Below are 20,209 nucleotides of genomic sequence, written 5' to 3'. Positions count from 1 at the left end.
CAAGCCTCCACTCTATAACCTTTTGCCGCTCATTCGAACTCCTTTCAAAATTATTTCGTTTCCCTCCACCATCATCATCCATTCCCTTTTCTCCTCTTTCCATTTCCCTCCGCCTGTTAAACCCCCTCTTTCCGAAGCTCTGATCGCTCTAAGCCGATCCTTGGGTTGATTCTTGGTGTGGTCGGCGACAATGGAGCAGCAGAGAACCCAAAGATGGTTCAACAACAAGAGGAGTCTGAGGAGATGCAGCACGGCCCCTTCCCTGTGGAACAACTTCAGGTGAAAAATCATCTACTGGGTTTTTTTTGTAAGATTATATTAGAAAATAAGATTCTTTTCTATCTGGGTTTTTTTTCCTAGTTGCTGAAAAGATGTTCCTTTTCTTGTCAAGTTTGAACCATAGCATATGAAGATTTTGTTTATAGAAATGAGAGTTTAATTACATTAGATGAATAGTTGAAGCTTGGGTTTCTGGTCAAGTTTGTTCATCATTGAATTGATCGATTTCAGATTCAAGTTGGATCGGAATTGGCATGTCTTGGCTTAAAGTAATAGCCTTGTATATTATTCTTATTTTCATTTCTTCAATTGAAGGCAACGGGAATTGCAGCCCTAGACGTAAAGAAGCTCAAGGATGCAGGCCTTTGCACGGTTGAATCTGTTGCTTATACCCCAAGGAAAGATCTTCTTCAGATCAAGGGAATCAGTGAAGCTAAAGTTGAGAAGATCGTGGAAGCCGGTATGTTGTTTCCACAATTATGTTGTTCCATCAGTTTTTGTTGATGATATTTTAATATAATTTGTAAATAGATTTGAAATTAAAAGGCTTTTAAGTCTTCCTTGGTTCTTGACAGCTTCCAAACTGGTCCCCTTGGGTTTCACCAGTGCTAGCCAGCTCCATCTCAAAGGTTGGAGATAATTCAGATAACATCCGGGTCAAGCGAACTCGATAAAATTTTGGAAGGTACTTGTGCTCTGATGTGTGCAATTTTTTTAAACTTTGATTCCCAATTTGTTCCATCTGTTAGGAGATCAATTTTATGTCACTGCACTCTAACTTGGTTTTCTCTATGACAGGCGGAATCGAGAGGATCCATTACTGAGATATACGGTGAGTTCGTTCCGGAAAGACTCAGCTCTGTCACACATTGTGTGTAACATGCCAAGTAAGAACTTTTCTCATCATTCACCGAGTTGTCTTGTACCTCATGCATATGCCAAGTGAGTCCATTTGGCCAGCTGCTAATTTTGTATGACATTTCAGCTTCCATTAGATCAAGGAGGTGGTGAGGGAAAAGCAATGTACATTGATGCTGAAGGGACATTTAGACCACAAAGACTCTTACAGATAGCAGAGAGGTGATTGCCGGCTACCATGATAATAACTGTACTGCTATTATGCTATGTGGCAATATCGATAGCTAACACCGTCCTTGAATGTTGCAGGTTTGGTCTGAATGGTGCCGATGTATTGGAGGGTTTGGTCTGAATGGTGCCGATGTATTGGAGAATGTGGCCTATGCTAGAGCATATAACATGACCATCAGTCTCGCCTTTACTTGAAGCAGCTTCAATGATGGTGGAAACAAGGTATTGGTAAAACATTTCTTATAAGTTGGGAAAACAAGCTGAATGCTATATAGATTATTGATCATTTGACGGATTCTTAACAGGTTTGCGCTTATGATAGTCGATAGCGCTACTGCCCTTTACAGAACAGATTTTACTGGAAGGGGTGAACTGTCAGCCCGACAAATGCATCTGGGAAAATTTCTTAGGAGCCTTCAGAAGTTGGCAGATGAGGTTAATATATCTGTATTTACCTTGAGTAATGCATTACTTTCATGCAATGATAATGAGATGCTTAGAGATTTCCCAGTTTATCACGTTTTTATGTGCATTTTATGTGACCTTAGTTCGGTGTGGCTGTTGTAATTACGAACCAAGTAGTCGCACAAGTGGACGGTTCTGCAATCTTTGCCGGACCTCAAATTAAGCCGATTGGCGGTAACATCATGGCTCATGCTTCCACAACAAGGTTTGTCATGGAAACTGAAGGCCAAATTTATCCCTTCTCTCCAAACTACTTTTTCTTTGAAAGCTACCACTAAGTACAATCTTGTCACTGTCTGTTTGTCATGGAAACTGAAAGGCCAAATTTATCCCTTCTCTCCAAACTACTTTTTCTTTGAAAGCTACCACTAAGTACAATCTTGTCACTGTCTATATAGATTGGCTCTTCGGAAGGGAAGAGGGGAGGAACGCATTTGCAAAGTAATAAGTTCGCCTTGCTTGGCCGAGGCCGAAGCTCGATATCAGATATCTCCGGGAGGTGTTGCTGATGTTAAAGATTGAGCTGTTTCAGCTTATTGTTTCGTAAACAAGTTGCCGCTGAGCTCGGTTGTATTGATGAATCGATATATGTTTTTTTTCCTAGCCATATGCTTCTCCCATAACTATGCACTTCTGTATTGGATTATTTTCATATATTTCGATATTTATTAATTTAAACTAAAAAATAAAGTTCAGAATCAGATGTCAAATTAAACCAATACCAAATTCGTGTATGTAATTTGATTAAAAAATATTTAAATAATTGAACCTTTATATTAAGTTCTTGTATTTAACTGAACCAAAATAAAGTTTAAATATTAAAATCAATTAAGATATCAAAATATGTATTTATCCATGAATATATATCTATATATATATATGATATTAGATTAAAATAAGGAAAGAATAATTTATTATTCCACAACCGGCTTAAAAAAATGGCTTTAGATACAATTGCTGGCATCGTTTAATGAGCATAATCAAATAGCTAAGGTCCGTCTGGTCCATTAGAACCAGACTCCCTGGAAAAGAAGAAGAAGAAAACAACAAAAAAATGGCGACAAATACAGTAGCTATGCCTCCGAACTTTCCCAAATGTGAAGCCATTTCCAAAGGCTATAACTTCGCTTCTACTTGGGAACAGGTAATCTTTCTCTCTTTTCTTTTACCTCTTGAACTTACTCTTCAGAACTCAACAATGTTTGCCTTCAAACTTCGAGATTTGAGCCTCTTCTACTTTAGATCTGCTCTAATTTTATCTCTACGAGCTTAAAAACGTTCAAATTATAACTATTTTGATTTGATTCTCTTATTTCGTCTTTAAATCTAGCAATTAAAAGATCCGATCTCTTAACCGGAGCCGTAATTGTAACTGAAATGTGATCACATTATTTTTCGAAGTAATATGTGATATTATTGTTGATAATTACCAGAAGAGTTGATAACTCTTTCGTTTGAAAATCGAATCTGATGTGTGGAATTGAATGCGCTGTTTTAGATTTTTGTTTCTTTAATTTGATTCACTTATTCGTTTGAAGATCGGATCTGAGGTGTGGAACTGAATGCGCTGTTTTAGATTTTTTTTCTTTAATTTGATTCACTTATTTTGTTTTGTGTTTAGAATGCGCGTTTGACGGAGCAGCAGCAAGGAGCAATACTGATGCTATCTCATGCTATTGCCGAACGGCCCTATCCGGCCAATTTGGTGAGTAACTATCTTGCTTGGTGGTTACCTTTTTTTAATTGCATTATGAATGTGTTTGTGAGAGATGTTTTGATTATTCTGTTGTAGGCTCAAGAGAGAACCTCTGGCCAAGATACTGGCTTGTTTGTTTGTACAAAGGCTAACAATTTCGGTGATTCTGGAGCTATTGAGGCAATTTTGGTTAATACTAATCAGGTAAATCAAATTTATATATCGTGTAAATTGTACATCTAATCTTATGTGGATGGTTACATTGTTTTGTTCTTCTGATGATCTAATTTTACTAGGTTTTTATGAAATGATGAATTTGGATCTAAAGAACCTCTGGCCAAGATACTGGCTTGTTTGTTTACAAAGGCTAACAATTTCGGTGATTCTGGAGCTATTGAGGCAATTTTGGTTAATACTAATCAGGTAAATCAAATTTATTATATATCGTGTAAATTGTACATCTAATCTTATGTGGATGGTTACATTGTTTTGTTCTTCTGATGATCTAATTTTACTAGGTTTTTATGAAATTGATGAATTTGGATCTAAATGTTATTCTTCTCTTTCTGTGCAGTTTTAAAATGGTTCAGACCTTGAATCGGCCATGTTGTCGGAGGTTAGAAGCAGTTTTATAAATGGTTCACAGACCTTGAATCGGCCATGTGGTCGGAGGTTAGTGGTGATATTTAACTGACCACCTTGTTTCCGTTTTCTTCTCTGAATGAAATCATGGCTTGATGCTATTGGAATTTTTTCAGATTTGAGTGAGTAATTGTGTAAATCTTTTATTTTGTTCCTATAGGTAACAGCCGTAAAAGTTGCATTATCTTCTGGTACTCGGAATAAAAAAATAGACTCGGTTATGGCCAAGCCACTCAAGGAACAAGCCTTTGCTACACCGGAAAAGGTGGCTGAACTCGTTCGGAAGGTGTGTCGCATCTTTAATTCATGTTTTGCCAACCTATTTTGGAGGTTACAGTTTGAGTTGGTTTTTGAAGATTCGCCATTCTTTTTAGTTGCAAATCTTTTCATACTTTCAGAGTTTGGATTCACCAAATGATGATTTTCATTTCTTGAACAGGTAAATTCAGCCGTTCAGCAAGAACCTTCCACTGGTGACAGCGAAGATGAAGCTTTATTTACAGAACCCAACAACACGGACAATTCTTTTAAACCAATCAAAGTAAGATACCATCCCGAATTTATAACATTAACTCCATAGTCGTTGACGTAATCATAGTTTTCTAATCTTGAAGCGAGTTTTGGATGATTCGGATTCTTTAGCAGGCTTTTGTACAATGAACCAAGATGATTGTTTATATTTATGCTGGACGATTATCGTGGAAGCCCATATCCAAGTTCAATCACTTCTAAAATCAGAGTATTCTACAGAGGAAAAAAGCACCATCAGCATGGTGGACATTCAAGAACTGGAAGCACAGCTCGACAATCTCGTTTAGCTATTGAAGCTCGTTCAAGTATTTTTTGCCCCTCAATCCAAACCTTTTCAGGATGTTTTGGTGATATGTTCAGTTTGTTCATAAGGTTATGTAAAGAATGCTTTATTCTTCTCAACTTTCATTTTGTTAAGTTCATTTTTTGGTCCTGCCACAAGAGCATTAAGTTCCGTTCTTAGTCTTACTATCTTGGTAACAATTGATGGAAAATGCTTATTTTTTCGTGATACAATTAGGGATGGATCGGGTTTTTATCCTATCCGAATCTAATCTGAAATTTATATTCTTTACCTGTTGTTTGACTCGAGTTAGGAAGATTTTACTTGACTCGAAACCTAACCGGTTTGGGGGGTTAAAAATCTACTCGACTTGATAAAAATGTGTGTGTATATATATATTATTTTTATTTGGTAAAGGGACTTTATTGAAAAAAATATAGATAAGTATTATTATAATTATCTCAAAATATATAAAATATAATTACATTACTATTATGGTTAGGTTGGGCCGAAATATTTTTACCCTAAATATGAATTTGATCTAATCCGATTTGAACTTGAATTTTAAAAGAGTCCGACTTTATAAAATTGGATAAAAAATCGTTAAATTTGAATCCTATGTCCATTCCTAAATACAAAAACAACTTATAACTTCTTAAACCGAACTGAAGTAATTGGTGGTAAAATTCACTCGCGTCTTTTAGATTGTTGCAACTTGGAAACAAGAATAATATAATCATACAGTTACCTATGTTATAACCACATGTAACTATTTAGTCCATTTTGTTAAGCATTGCAGTAGGCAAAGCTTGAAACAAACAGAATACCAGAAAATATATTTCATTAAGCATGAGTTAACATCACCTAGCCTTAGCTTCTTATAGCAGGTTCATAACAAACTTTAACAAACTACTACTTCTAGAATAGTTTCCTAACAGCCTTGACACGTATGCAAACTATATGCATTAGTTATAATCCAGCTCCCAATGTATGCCATGCATGAGCTACTAGACCACGTGGATAGCACCCTCAGCTTCCTTATGTATCTCAACACATTTCAATTCTGGGGAAGCTAACTAATTAGCAGACTTGCGAATTAAACATAACCAAAGCATTGCCCTCTCTGTGCACCTCATGTTTTGAGACTTATGTAAGAAAAGGAGAATACGAATAGAATATTAGTCTTCTGATTGTAGTTTAAATGATTCTTAAAACCATTTTCCTTGTGCAATGTTTAACGGATTCTTAAGGCATTAAGAGATACATAAATATTCAAAGAAGGTAGTTTTAACTTAAAATTTTCATAAAGCAATTTAATAGATTAGAAAATAAATTATTTAATAGACAGATAATATAAATTTTAATTTACATAATTCTATTTATTTTGATGTCAAAATCTAAAATGTTAAACTATAAATATTAATCTCCAAATCTTAAATCTTAAAAAATTTAAATTTAAATTAGACGATTAATGTTAAAATGAACATATTTATATAAATTAAATCTTATAAAGTATATCAAATAATCTTTCAAAATAAATGGGATCATGAGAGATAACATGTTTGTAACACATTTTACAATATACTATTATCACACACACAAAGATATTTTCCATATAATTGTGTGTAAAAGATGGGAGTCAAATGGGCATTACTGACTCGGTAACATCAGCCTTGTCAGGATATCGAGTGACCGAGTCAAAAAAAAAAGGTGACGGTGGCTTTATCTTGGTGTAGAAAATACGATGGGTGCCGGGTGGCTAACGTCGAAGGCGAATAGCAACCGAGTGCACAGTGCCGACAAAAGGTGAACAGAAGACCATGTTGCGTTGCGTCCATTTGGGTGTAGAAGGACAGCCCGTAAACTTTGGAATTTGATGATTGATTTGTACAAAGACACACCACTTGCTAGACCAAAACAAAACTTTTAACAGAGGAAAAGATCTTCCCACTCCTGACCTTGGGTCCAGAAGATCAACAACTGCCCCACAATTATTTTTCCTTGTTTCAAATTCTTCTCAACCTTCTTAGTCAAAGAAATAAACTCACCTACAGATATTTCTTACTAATATTTTTAAAATATTATTTTTAATAGAAAAAAATGAGATTACGATATTTATAGACGATTTACTCTTGACTTGAATGAAGAATCGTAGTCAATGATTATGTGAAGAAGATGGAGAATAATGAGTTGAGGAAGATAATAAACAATGATAAGTTAAGAACGAGAGAGTTTATTTTTTCCTCTTAATCTTCCCTGATGATTTATATATTAACTTTTGGTGTTAGTGTCATACTCATGGTTATGATAATTATTTGTAGTTTAGTAGGACAAATTAACAAGACTATCATAAAATAGATTCAGTCTTGACAAATTAAAAGGATCTGTCAATTATCTTGTCAAAAAATCGTGATCAGAGATCTAAAATTTTTAAGATACTTAAAATTTTCGGAGACTTTAATATACGAAGAAGTGAAAATAAAAGAACCGTTTTTAAAACTATTTTCGGATGAGATTTTGAGGAAGTATAACACTTACTGTCACTAGATCATGATGTGGACTTGAATGTAATTTTTGAAATAGTATAATTCAATGTTAGAAATCAAACTACAGAGGACTAAAGCGGTCATTTATATTTTTATCAAATCCCATCGTCATACGGGAAATCAGTAGAACCCAACCAAGCTTCACCGATAATAAACTCCGACACAGTATAATAATATGCATCGTCGTATTGCATAACGTGAAAACCCGGCCAACTGACCCGATTATCCGTCCCTGAACCCGGACCGTAATTACTATACTCTCCGTAATAAATGGTATCCAAGCCTTGGTCGTCAGACCTGGAGTCCATCCACTCGGACTTATAAAATCATCAATATAGGATTCAATGTAAACTGTTGTCGAGTATATCCTCCACGGCCTTCCTAGGTAGCTTTTGATGGTACCGGAATTCGCATACAGTTCGTCGGCGGCAAGAATTGAACAATTTTGTATCGAAATCCCAGTGTTTTCATCATTGCGCTGTGATCACCGTGAACTGGCCGGGCATCGGCATTCGGGAGATTATGTTACATGCTTGGAAAATTACTGCTGCATTACCAAATATGTAATCTATGGTGCCTGATATGTCGCATTCGCGATAGAATTGTCGAAAAGAATGAGCGTATAATGTATCTTGGTAACCATTGATGGAGCATTTGTATAATGCGACGAGATCTGCGTTTACTCGCAATGCAACTGCTTGGTGTTTGGCAGGACCTGCGCTGTTCTCGATTGTTATATCCCGAGCTAAAAAGCCGTCGCCAGACACAGCTGCAATGAGAACCAACCATTTAAACTTAAAATGCCTCGTAAAATAAGTAACTAGAAATGACCCGAATTCGAGTGTTAAACTCAAATAAAAGACTCCGATCTAAAATATCAACAGAGAAACTCGAACAATCCGAAACCAAAAACTAGAGGTACAAGTTCTTGAGAGATTACCAACAGTTGCTGATCTGAAAGTGGTCCAGCCATCAACCACGCTTCGATTACCAGTTATGAAAGTGGCATTATTTCCATCTCCAAGAAGAACTATGTTAGTTTTATGGCTTGGGATTTCCACATTCTCTTCATAAACCCCTTCTCTAACATATATTATGACTCTGTCATAACTATTGTTGGGAGCAAAGTTTATAGCATCGTTTATGGTACTGAAATTCCCTGTTCCATCAGCCGCCACAGTGATCACCTCACTCGGATCATATTCATCGTCGCCGCCCTGCAAAATCCGTCGACCTTTCTGTTTCATCCAGCTCGGAAACCCCAATAGGAGACGATTTTTATGGCCTTTTTTACCTGTTTTGGGAACCATTGAAAGAGAGTTGCTAACTTGCTTGTAAATATTCCCCAAAGAGTTCACCAACACAGGTTTGAAAGACCCAGAAGCCGAATCCAATCCTTGTAAGCATGTGTTGGTGTTCGTAAGAGTTGCACTTAGATAAGATCTTGCATCGGCTAGCTGCTTCGAGTCACCTGATTTGATTCTCGAAACTGATTTTTTCAAGGAAGATACTGTGATACCATGGAGTTCATTGCAATCTTGCATTGTCCCCTTTTGTTTTTCGATGACATTGCTTGCTCCTCCTCCATTGAAGAGATGATTTGTGAGCTTTCCGGCTTCGGATAGTGCGGTGTCGAGTGTTTGAAGAAGGTAGTTGAATATGCTGGGACTGATGTTTATTGAAACGGAAAGCTTCAATGAATCAAAACAAGCATCAGGGTATGGTTTCGATCGACAGAAATTTCGTATCGAAGAGAGATTGGGGTTAAATGAAGTTGAAGAAGAGTTTACAGATAAAGTTGAAGAGAAAAAGAAGGTGAAGCATAGGGTGATCAAGGCTTTGGTAATGGTGGAAGCCATTGAAGAGTGTTGATTGCAGAAGGTGAAAAGATCTCTGTTTATTTATAGAAATTACAGAATAATTTTCACGATTATATTTAATTTAATCATTAAAAAAAGATTTTATACGATAATAATTTGTAGAAAATTAAATCAAAGATATCTATGAAATCTAATTATTTATTAATGATTATAATTTTTATAAAATTAAATCAAAGATATTTATAAAATATTATGAAAGTAAGAAAATTATAATGAAAACGTTTATAAAATTGAAGTACATGTTATAAAGTTAACAGATTGTAAGCTAAAAATATAGTTAAATTAAAAGAAATGTATTTTAATAAGGATTATTATATGATAAATTGATATTGGTGAATGAAACAAATTAGATTAAGAGAGTCGTTCATATGATGAACGTCTACAAATTTTGATATGAAATAATCGATTAGTAAATCATATTCTAATGGTTAAACTATATAATAATAATCACAAAGAATTCCTAAAAATTAAATCTAAATACCCTTTTTAAAAGTAACACAACACATGAGTTGTTTTTGTTAGTTTTCAAGTTTAACAGAATCAGAGTGCATTACGTGAACGATATTGCAGTCTCGTTTGCATGACAGGGCACCAAATTTGTAGAAAGTCAAAAATAATAAATGGGTTGGCACCGAAAATTAGGTGCATAATTTTTTATTATTTTTTATATGGTCAAATTACAAATTCTAGTCACTAAAATTTATGGTATTTACAAGATTAAGTCCTTAAGATTTAGCTATAAATACCCTATCTCATTTAGCTTCAAAACCATCCCAAAGTATTTTAGCTTTCTTCCAATACTAGAGAGAATTTAGAGAGTTTCTTGAGAGTTGTTTTCTCCTTTTTATCAAGAGAGAATTATCATTGTTTTCTCCTTGGTCGATCGAGAGAAGTTGTAATTCCTATTTTCTCATAGTGAAATTCTTCTACCATTGCCGTGGTTTTTACCCTATATTATTTAGGGGTTTTCCACGTAAATTTTGTGTCTATTTTATCTTCATTTTATTTTCTCAAATTATCAGTTGCGATTTTGCTCTATCTGATAGCCGTCTTCCACAACAATTGGTATCCGAGCTAGATTAGAGTGTGTAATATCTGCTTATTGTCTTTGTGGTTGCCACCAAAAGGTGGATCCTCCAACTTAAGAAAATAAGAAGTTATTACCCATTCTTTGAAGATTCCAGAGAACTATTCACGATAGTGAAATAGTGGGAGCTATCCGTAAAAGAAGCTATGACAACGAAATTTGATATTGAAAAATTCAATGGGAGAAATTTCTCATTGTAGAAATTGAAGATGAAGGCCATCCTCAGGAAAGACGGGTGTCTAGCGGCTATCAATGAAAGGCCGGTGAATTTCACAGATGACATCAGATGGAACGAGATGGACGGAAATGCTATGGCAAACTTTCATCTAGCATTAGCAGATGAAGTATTGTCAAGCATCGAGGAGAAAAAGACGGCTAAGGAGATATGATATCATCTCACCAAATTGTACGAGGCCACATCGTTGCACAATAAAATTTTCCTTAAGAGGAAATTGTACACTCTTCGTATACCAGAATCTACTTCAGTGACGGAGCACTTAAATACACTGAACACCTTATTTTCTCAGCTTACATCCTTAAGCTGTAAAATAGGAGAACAAGAACGTGTTGAACTTCTACTTTAAAGCCTACCTGATTCGTATGATCAACTCATCATCAACTTGACAAACAGTAATGTCACCATTTTAGTCTTCGATGACGTTGCAGCTGCTGCTCTACAAGAAGAAAATCGGCGCAAGAACAAGGAAGACAGACAAGTAAATCGACAACAAGCAGAAGCGTTGACAACGATGAGAGGGAGATCAACAGAACGTGGCCAAAGCAGCAGTCATAAACATGGTAGATAGAAGTCAAGGAGCAAGAAGAATTTAAAGTGCTACAACTGTGGAAAGAAGGGTCACTTGAAGAAGGATTGTTGGAGTCTAAATAAAAACTCCAATCCACAAGGTAATACCGCAAACACTTCAGATGATGGAGATGCTCTATGTTGTGAAGCGTCAACCATCGTGGAAGGCAGAAAAAGATTTGCAGATATATGGCTCATTGATTCGGGAGCAACATATCACATGATCTCAAGAAGAGAATGGTTCCATCATTATGAACCTGTCTTAGGAGGATCTGTGTATAGTTGCAATGATTATGCCTTGGAGATTGTTGGCGTGGGAACCATCAAATTGAAGATGTATGATGGAACAATTAAAGTTGTTCGAGATGTGCGGCACGTGAAAGGCCTGAAGAAAAATTTATTATCCTACGGATTATTGGATAATAATGCAAGCAAGATTAAAACACGTAAAGGAATCATGAAGGTGTTCCATGGAGCGCTTGTGGTGCTGAAAGGCGAAAAGATAGCAGCAAACTTGTATGCTGAAGGGAGAGACTTTGCTAGAAGCAGAAGCCTCTGTTGCCTCATGTAGTTCAGATTCTGCAATGTTATGGCATCATAAACTTGGACACATGTCAGAACAAGGAATGAAAGTCCTCGTGGAGCAAAAGCTACTTTCAGGCTTAACAAAGGTATCACTTACTTTGTGTGAGCATTGCATAACAAGTAAGCAGCACCGGTTGAAATTCAACACATCAAATTCTAGAGGCAAAAGTGTTCTAGAATTGGTTCACTCTGATGTATGGCAAGCACCGGTTACATCCCTTGGCGGAGCAAAATATTTTGTCTCATTTATTGATGACTACTCTAGGAGATGTTGGGTGTACCCTATTAAGAAGAAGTCAGATGTGTTTTCAACTTTCAAAAACTTCAAAGCGAGGGTGGAACTTGATTCTGGAAATAAGATCAAGTGTTTCAAAACAGATAATGGAGGAGAATACACAAGCGAAGAATTTGATGACTTTTGTAGGAAAGAAGGCATCAAAAGACAGTTCACAGTGGCGAACACTCCTCAACAAAATAGAGTGGCAGAGCGGATGAATAGAACCTTGTTAGAAAGAACAAGAGCAATGTTGAGGGATGCAGGCCTAGAAAAATCATTCTGGGCAGAAGCAGTCAATACCGCCTGTTATTTGGTGAATCGAGCTCCATCAACTGCAATAGAGCTGAAGACACCAATGGAGATGTGGACTGGTAAACCAATTGATTATTCAAACCTCCATGTATTTGGAAGTATTGTGTACGTGATGTACAACGCCCAAGAAACTTCAAAGTTGGATCCAAAATCCAGGAAATGCAAATTCTTGGGGTATGCTGATGGTGTAAAGGGGTATCGCTTGTGGGATCCCACTGCCCGCAAAGTGATCATCAGCAGGGATGTTATCTTTGTAGAAGATAAACTACAAAGAAAAGAAGATGATGATAGCGCTGAAAAGTCAGAGACTACACAGATACATGTGGAAAAGGAGATGGAGCAAAGAGATTATTCTGAAGTAGAACTAGCACATGATGAACAAGAACCAGAGAGTTCTGAAACTCCAACAACTCATCAACCAGATCGTGTGAGAAGACGTCCCAATTGGCACTCAGATTATGTTATAGAAGGTAATATTGCATACTGCCTTTAAACAGAGGACGGTGAGCCATCAACATACCAGGAGGCAATAAACAACTCAGATGTTTCACTGTGGATGATGGCGATGCAAGAAGAAATTGAAGCCCTTCATAAAAATAATACATGGGACCTTGTGCCACTGCCACAAGGAAGGAAGCCAATTGGTAACAAATGGGTCTTCAAAATCAAGCGAAATGGTGACGATCAAGTTGAGAGGTATCGTGCAAGACTGGTGGTCAAAGGATATGCTCAAAAGAAAGGTATTGATTTCAATGAAATATTTTCTCATGTGGTTCGATTAACAACAGTTCGAGTAGTTTTGCAATGTGTGCTACATTGAACTTACATCTAGAGCAACTAGATGTTAAAACAACTTTTCTTCATGGAAATCTTGAATAAGATATTTATATGCTCCAGCCTGAAGGTTTTGAAGAAGACGAAAAGAAGAACTTGGTTTGCAGGTTGAACAAATATATGTACGGTCTAAAGCAGGCGTCGAGGTGTTGGTAAGAGATTTGATTCCTTCATTATGTGCCTTGGATACAACAGACTTAATGCTGACCCTTGTGCTTATTTCAAGAGGTCTGGTGATAACGATTTTGTTATATTGCTATTGTATGTGGATGACATGTTGGTTGCAGGACCCAACAAAGATCATATTGAAGAATTGAAGGCACAACTGGCTAGGGAATTTGAAATGAAGGACTTGGGATCAGCAAACAAGATTCTAGGGATGCAAATTCACCGAGACAGAAGTAATAGGAAGATTTGGCTTTCACAAAAGAATTACTTGAAGAAAATCTTGTCACGATTTAGCATGCAAGATTGTAAGCCAATTTCTACCCCTCTTCCTATTAACTTCAAATTATCCTCCAGTATGAGTCCTAGCAGTGAAGAAGAGAGGATGGAGATGTCTCGAGTACCGTATGCATCAGCAGTGGGAAGCTTAATGTTCGCTATGATATGCACAAGACCAGACATTGCACAAGCAGTGGGAGTGGTTAGTCGGTACATGGCGAATCCAGGCAAAGAGCATTGGAATACAGTAAAGAGGATCCTGAGATACATCAAAGGGACCTCAAATGTTGCATTATACTACGGAGGATCAAACTTACTAATCAATGGGTGTGCAGATTCTGACTATGTAGGGGATTTGGATAAAAGCAAATCTACTACATGATATGTGTTCAAAGTTGCTGGTGGAGCTGTAAGTTGGGTTTCAAAATTACAGTCAGTTGTGGCTACATCCACAACAGAGGCAGAATATGTAGCAGCTACACAAGCCAGTAAAGAAGCAATTTGGTTGAAGATGCTATTGGAGGAGCTTGGGCACAATCAAGAGTATGTCTCTCTGTTTTGTGACAGTCAAAGCGCCTTGTATTTAGCAAGGAATCCAGCATTTCATTCAAGGACAAAGCACATACGAGTTCAGTACCATTTCAGTCGTGAAAAGGTGGAAGAAGGGACGATAGATATGCAGAAAATCCATACCAAAGACAACATAGCAAATTTCACGACGAAGGCGATCAATACTGATAAATTTACTTGGTGTCGATCCTCCTGTGGCCTGTCAGAGACATAAGTAACATGATGGTACAAGGTAGAAAGAATGGTGTGAAGATATGATTGTTCCAATCAAATCTTCAAGTGGAAGATTGTAGAAAGTCAAAAATAATAAATGGGTTGGCACCGAAAATTAGGTGCATAATTTTTTATTATTTTTTATATGGTCAAATTACAAACTCTAGTCACTAAAATTTAGGGTATTTACAAGATTAAGTCCTTAAGATTTAGCTATAAATATCCTATCTCATTTAGCTTTAAAACCATCCCAAAACATTCTAGCTTTCTTCCAATACTAGAGAGAATTTAGAGAGTTTCTTGAGAGTTGTTTTCTCCTTTTTATCAAGAGAGAATTATCATTGTTTTCTCCTTGGTCGATCGAGAGAAGTTGTAATTCCTATTTTCTCATAGTGAAATTCTTCTACCTTTTGCCCGTGGTTTTTACCCTATATTATTTAGGGGTTTTTCACGTAAATTTTGTGTCTCTTTTATCTTCATTTTATTTTCTCAAATTATCAGTTGCGATTTTGATCTATCCGATAACCGTCTTCCCAACAAAATTACCACACATCCTTACCTTTTGTTGACGCATTTTCAACATGGCAATGCATGGGAACTGTTTGTCCACTAATATATTAAGGGATAGGATTTGGCGACGATCACACATATTCTCTTACATGTCCATATTTGGAAACGAACATCACATAAATTAACTAGATATTTTTATTTCTTAAATTATTATAAAATTATTATGTTTTATTTATTTTTCTTAAATAAAGTTTATGTTGAAAGGCTTTTAAAAAAATGATTTATTGTCATTTCTATTTAATCTTATCGTTCTTTTTCTAAGGTAAACTACACCAATAGTCATTAAACCTTTAGAACACTTTTATTTTATTTATTGAAAATTTAAAACATGTATTATAATTACTAAATTTTTAATTCACTTTCATTGTGTAAATTATTATTACAAATTTTTGACATGATATGTTAAAGTCATTTTTTCCCAAAAAAACCCCTAATGTTCCAAAATTTTAGCCTCACTAAGGCCAAATTTTTTACGAATAGAGCGACCGCCAATCCACATTAACAGTGGAAAAGATCTATTATGTCAAAAGATAAACATAATTTGGTTTCAAGTAATCTGACAATTGACAACAATAGATAGAAAAGTTTAAACTTTTAATTTCGATTAAGATTTGAGGAAACTGGAAGGTTTTCTGACGAGCTTAAAGCTAAAGAAAGAAAGAGAAGAAAATGAGTAGTTTAGTAATCTTTTTGATCAAATAATCCACCAAAGACTGGTAAAAACAACAACAAAAGGAGACAATGGTCCAACAGAAACTAATAGATAGAACCTTTTGATTTGCCATTATTAAACGTCAGGTTAACTTGAAATCAGACTATGTTAATCTATTGGTCAAGCAAAATTTTCTTACTATTGGGATTTATCGATAACCACTTCGTTCATGGAGAACTCAATTGTTGTAGCAATTTTCATATTGATTTTTTTAGAAGAAGACTCCATTACAACATTTTTCAATGAAAAGTAACAGTAGTGATCGTAACAAAAATGAATTAAAATTTTAATGATTATAATATAAATTTTAAAAGTTTGATGATCAAAATAAAAACATCCTAGAATGGTTACTAATATAACTAAATAAAATAAGGGCCAGATATGGAAAGCTATTTGGTATGCAATCCAACAATATACTGGAAAGCTATTTGGTATGCAATCAAACAAGGGGTTGCTGGTTCATATACAAACGTTAGGTCCAAAATTAAAAGACCTAATTTTAGAATATTATTTCAATTTCGTATTGGCCCAATATACATTTGATTCCCCTTAAAAGAAACTAACACAAACATCATTATAGTTAAGGATTTTGTCATTTGTAATGTTGTCTTTTTTCGACTTAAGTTTTCTTTTAATATTTTTGTGTCGTCTTTCTCTTTCTTTTTAAGTTTTATTTAGTCATTGGTAACACTAATTTTAATATTAGTTGTCGACCGTCGATAATTCTTATTATTTTTTCATATTATATCTTTTATTTTCCTTTTCTTTTTAAGTTTTTTTTTCAATTTTAAATAAGAATCTTTGTCTTTATAACTAGTTTTTCTTTACTCTAGTGACACTTTTCCTCTTCTCTTGTGGCATATTCCTTATGATTTTTGGTATGTTTTTCGCATACCTCTATGATCGTGTGGGTGCTCGCACAAAAATACTTACGATTTTTGTTTTCTTATTAGTTTGTAGGTGGCCACGTATCATCAGATCCTCTTGTAAAAGGTTGTTTGCCGATTTAATCAAAATTGTGTAACGAAACAGTATGCCAAATTGTTTGGTTCGTTCACCACTCCTTTCTCACTTTATAAAGCCTATCGTTCGAGAGAGGCAAATAATTTTATGAATGTTAATTACTAGATTCTTTTGATGTTGGATATCATTCTCAAGGGAATATTTCGTTTTTCTTCGTATCTTTAGGTTTAATAATTTTGTTTTATGTATGATTTTTTTACTATTCTCCCTATTTTTCTCTATATATTTTAGTGCGTTGTAATTTTGATTCATTCCATTATTTTTATTAATAAAATCCAATTATCATTATTAAAAAAATAAAAATCATTATCTTTGGAATTTTCAAAATTGAAAAGAAATTAAACAAAAAAATAAAATCAAACTTTATGTTACACCACAACAAAAATAAAAGAAATTCCATTGATTGCTTAATTATACCACCAGTCCTGCAGTATACTTAACTCCAGTCGACGGCAACCACAAGTTCCCTTCAATGAACTGAGCCACCGTAAAACTCCCAGCTTCAGCTGAGTTATTCAAAGCATGGTAGCCGGGCCATCGAACCCTGCCACCGAGACCGGCTCCGGGGCCGAAATTCATGAACTCGGCATAATACAATGTGTCCAAAGCAAAATCTTGGTTCCATTCAAGCCACCCTTGTGGCCTTATGGCATTACCGATGTAGGATTGCATGATGATGGTTCTTGAATACAGCTTCCAGGGTCTCCCGAGGTACGTTGGAGTCGAGTTGACATTAGGTAACAGATCGGTGTCGGCCGTGATGTTGCAAAACTGGATTGAGAAACCCGTTGGCTGGTTCGGATCTTTCCTTCCCTGTGCGGTGATCGTGTTTTTCTGGTTGGGTAGGCCTTGCTTGGCTAGGATGTGGCAGTTTTGGAACACTACGACTGCGTCGCCGAATATGAAATCCACGGTGCCGGAGATTTTGCATTCGCGGAAGAACTGACGCATCGTGTGAGTGTAGAGTGAATCTTGGTAGCCCCTAATGGCACATCGGAAGAAAACCGAGAGGTCGGAATCGGACCGCAGTGCTACGGCTTGGTGTTTCTTGGGTCCTGCCGTGTTCTCGAATGTTATGTCCCTTGCTATGAATCCTCTTCCGCTAACAGCTGCAGATTTTAAGACAAAAACATTCCATGCATGTCACATCTTACGTCTTTGCTATTTAATTCGATTTGATTCAATTTCGAATATAATTATAACATATTATAAACTTGACTGTACTCACCAAATGTTGCAGATCGAAATGTGGTCCAACCATCAATGAAGCTTCGGTTCCCCGATATGACTGTCACATCCATTCCATCACCAATCATCACAATGTTCCATTTCTTCTTCTTGATTTCCACATTCTCTTTATACAAACCCTTCTTAACATAAATAACATATCGGTTCATGCTGTAATCGGGTGCCGCCGTCACGGCTTCCATTATGGTGGCAAAGTTTCCGGTCCCATCTGCTGCAACCACAGCATCCGCCGTTACCCCATTTGCTGATTGCAACAACTTCCGGTCTTCCGTTTTGAACCATGTCGGAAACTTGTTGCTCTTGACACTTTTCCGGCCACCTTTAGTGGCGGCGAAGGACATGGAACTGGGAGGACCTGGGTTCACCATTGTGAGAAGGTTAGTGACCAGTGAAGTGACTTGGTTCAGACCCACGGAAACAACCGTTTTGGCGATGCCATTTGTACCGTCAAACCCTTCCATGCATGTTTGCTGATTCGCCATTGCAGCACTCAACCATGTCCTTAAATCAGAAGATACATCACCGGTGCTGTTATGCTTACCTGCAAATATGTAAATTTATGGAGTATATAATATAGTAATCTAGCTTAGTTTAAATTACCGTTGACCAGAGACCAAAAAAAAGGAAAATAATATGGTTTTGATCCCTCTCTTTTGTTCAAATTCAAGATTCACTCATATCAGTTAATTTGACCTAATTTGATCAATTTATTCTTTTATATTATCTTTAGACAGTAGAGACTATTAACTATTTTTGTTAAAATTTTGAAATCATTAACTATTATCACTTTAACTAAAATCTTTATATTAAATTAGATCGAGTTAAGTCAAAATCAAAATTTTAATTAAAATTCTAGGTCAAATTTAGGGCAAGTAAAAATATTTATAAAATTGGATCGGACTAGATTAAGGTTAGATTTTATTTTTCTAGTGTTGAGTCAACTTCGGATCGATCAAAAATCTATCTCAATCAGCCTTGTTACCATCCCTACTAATGAACCTATAAAAATAGAGATGAAATTATTAATAATTAAAATACATGGATTAAATGAAAATATTGAGAAAAATATAGGTATGAAAACCATAATTGTACCCAAAAGGATGTAAGGTTAGGGAAGTACCGGTTGGATTCTTGGAAGCAGAGAGGGACCAGCTTAGCTGATCAGTAGAAATATCCAGGAGATCAAGGCAATCCGAAATGGCATTCGAAAGTCTAAAATCACCAACAAGGTTGCCGAACTGAGAAACGATGGGCGTCACTTGTCTTACGGCATCGATGGCGGTCCTTAGAGAGCCGGCAAACTCGGCTGCTGGCACAGTCAAACACTCGGCTCCGAGAAAATCATTGCTGCTTCCGGCGTTGGAACCGGTGCAGCAGAAACAAAGGGTGACCAAGATGACCGACAAATACAATGAGGGTGAGGATAGATTTGGCATGTTTTTTTGTGTGGAAAGATGTGTACTTTGAAATTAAAGAGAAGCTTTGCATGTCGTGAAGAATACAGAGAGAGTGTGTGTAATGAAATGAATATTTATGGAGGAAACAAGGCTATGGGAGTTGGATGGGGGGAAGATGATGGAATTAAAGAGGGAGGTGGAGACTTGAAGATAACTCTGATGACTGATAACTTTGGGTGACATGAATCGTTATTTTTAGTAACATATAATATTTAGGGTTTTAAATCTCGGTCGCAGTCGTGTTTTCGGTCATTTCGTGTTTATCGTGATTGTGACATTCGCGGGCACTATTACGGCTGTTGCGGGTTCTATTGAGCGCTATTGCGGGTGTAGCGGGTAACTCAGACGACGGTGAAACCACTATTTGAAACCTGGACATTATTGTTACTTGTGGCCAGTTATCCTTGTGTCGTCGTGAATCTACGTATGTATTTTATCTACAATATGTTCATACAATAATAATAATATGAGGGATAAAGATCATTCATTCGCTACTAGTTATTTAATATCCAAAAATTTTAGAATAAAACAATTAATTTAATATTATAGATAGAATATCATTAAATTATAATTTAATAATATTTCATATAATTAAACATGATATATTATATAAGGTGGACATAACACGTATCATCATCTTATTAGAGGGTTAATTAAAAGT

At 36.0% G+C, this 20,209-nt stretch overlaps 2 protein-coding genes and 2 pseudogenes across 2 annotated transcripts; 2 read left to right on the top strand and 2 right to left on the bottom strand.

Annotated features, from left to right (window-relative positions):
- The first annotated feature begins 18 nt into the window (after positions 1 to 18).
- LOC120182253 lies at positions 19 to 2,448 on the top strand (annotated as a pseudogene).
- A 415-nt stretch (positions 2,449 to 2,863) lies between these two features.
- Positions 2,864 to 4,293, top strand: LOC120182259 (conserved oligomeric Golgi complex subunit 3-like). Its single transcript, XM_039187253.1, has 5 exons — positions 2,864 to 2,977; positions 3,455 to 3,538; positions 3,626 to 3,733; positions 4,157 to 4,201; positions 4,288 to 4,293. Exons 1-5 carry the CDS (start codon positions 2,888 to 2,890, stop codon positions 4,291 to 4,293), a joined length of 333 nt encoding a protein of 110 aa, XP_039043184.1. The 5' UTR covers positions 2,864 to 2,887.
- Positions 4,294 to 7,626: 3,333 nt separating this feature from the next.
- Positions 7,627 to 9,428, bottom strand: LOC120182251 (annotated as a pseudogene).
- Positions 9,429 to 17,159: 7,731 nt separating this feature from the next.
- LOC120182252 (pectinesterase/pectinesterase inhibitor PPE8B-like) lies at positions 17,160 to 19,716 on the bottom strand. The gene is made up of 3 exons (XM_039187248.1): positions 19,212 to 19,716; positions 18,072 to 18,632; positions 17,160 to 17,952 (listed from the first exon to the last, which is right to left on the bottom strand). Exons 1-3 carry the CDS (start codon positions 19,525 to 19,527, stop codon positions 17,255 to 17,257), a joined length of 1,575 nt encoding a protein of 524 aa, XP_039043179.1. The 5' UTR covers positions 19,528 to 19,716; the 3' UTR covers positions 17,160 to 17,254.
- Positions 19,717 to 20,209: the final 493 nt, after the last annotated feature.

The sequence above is a fragment of the Hibiscus syriacus genome, unplaced genomic scaffold (genome assembly GCF_006381635.1).
Source record: "Hibiscus syriacus cultivar Baekdansim isolate YM2019G1 unplaced genomic scaffold, ASM638163v2 tig00112634_pilon, whole genome shotgun sequence".
Taxonomy (NCBI): domain Eukaryota; kingdom Viridiplantae; phylum Streptophyta; class Magnoliopsida; order Malvales; family Malvaceae; genus Hibiscus; species Hibiscus syriacus.
The sequence above is the reverse complement of the archived record's forward strand: the minus strand, read 5'-3'. Positions and strand labels throughout refer to the sequence as shown.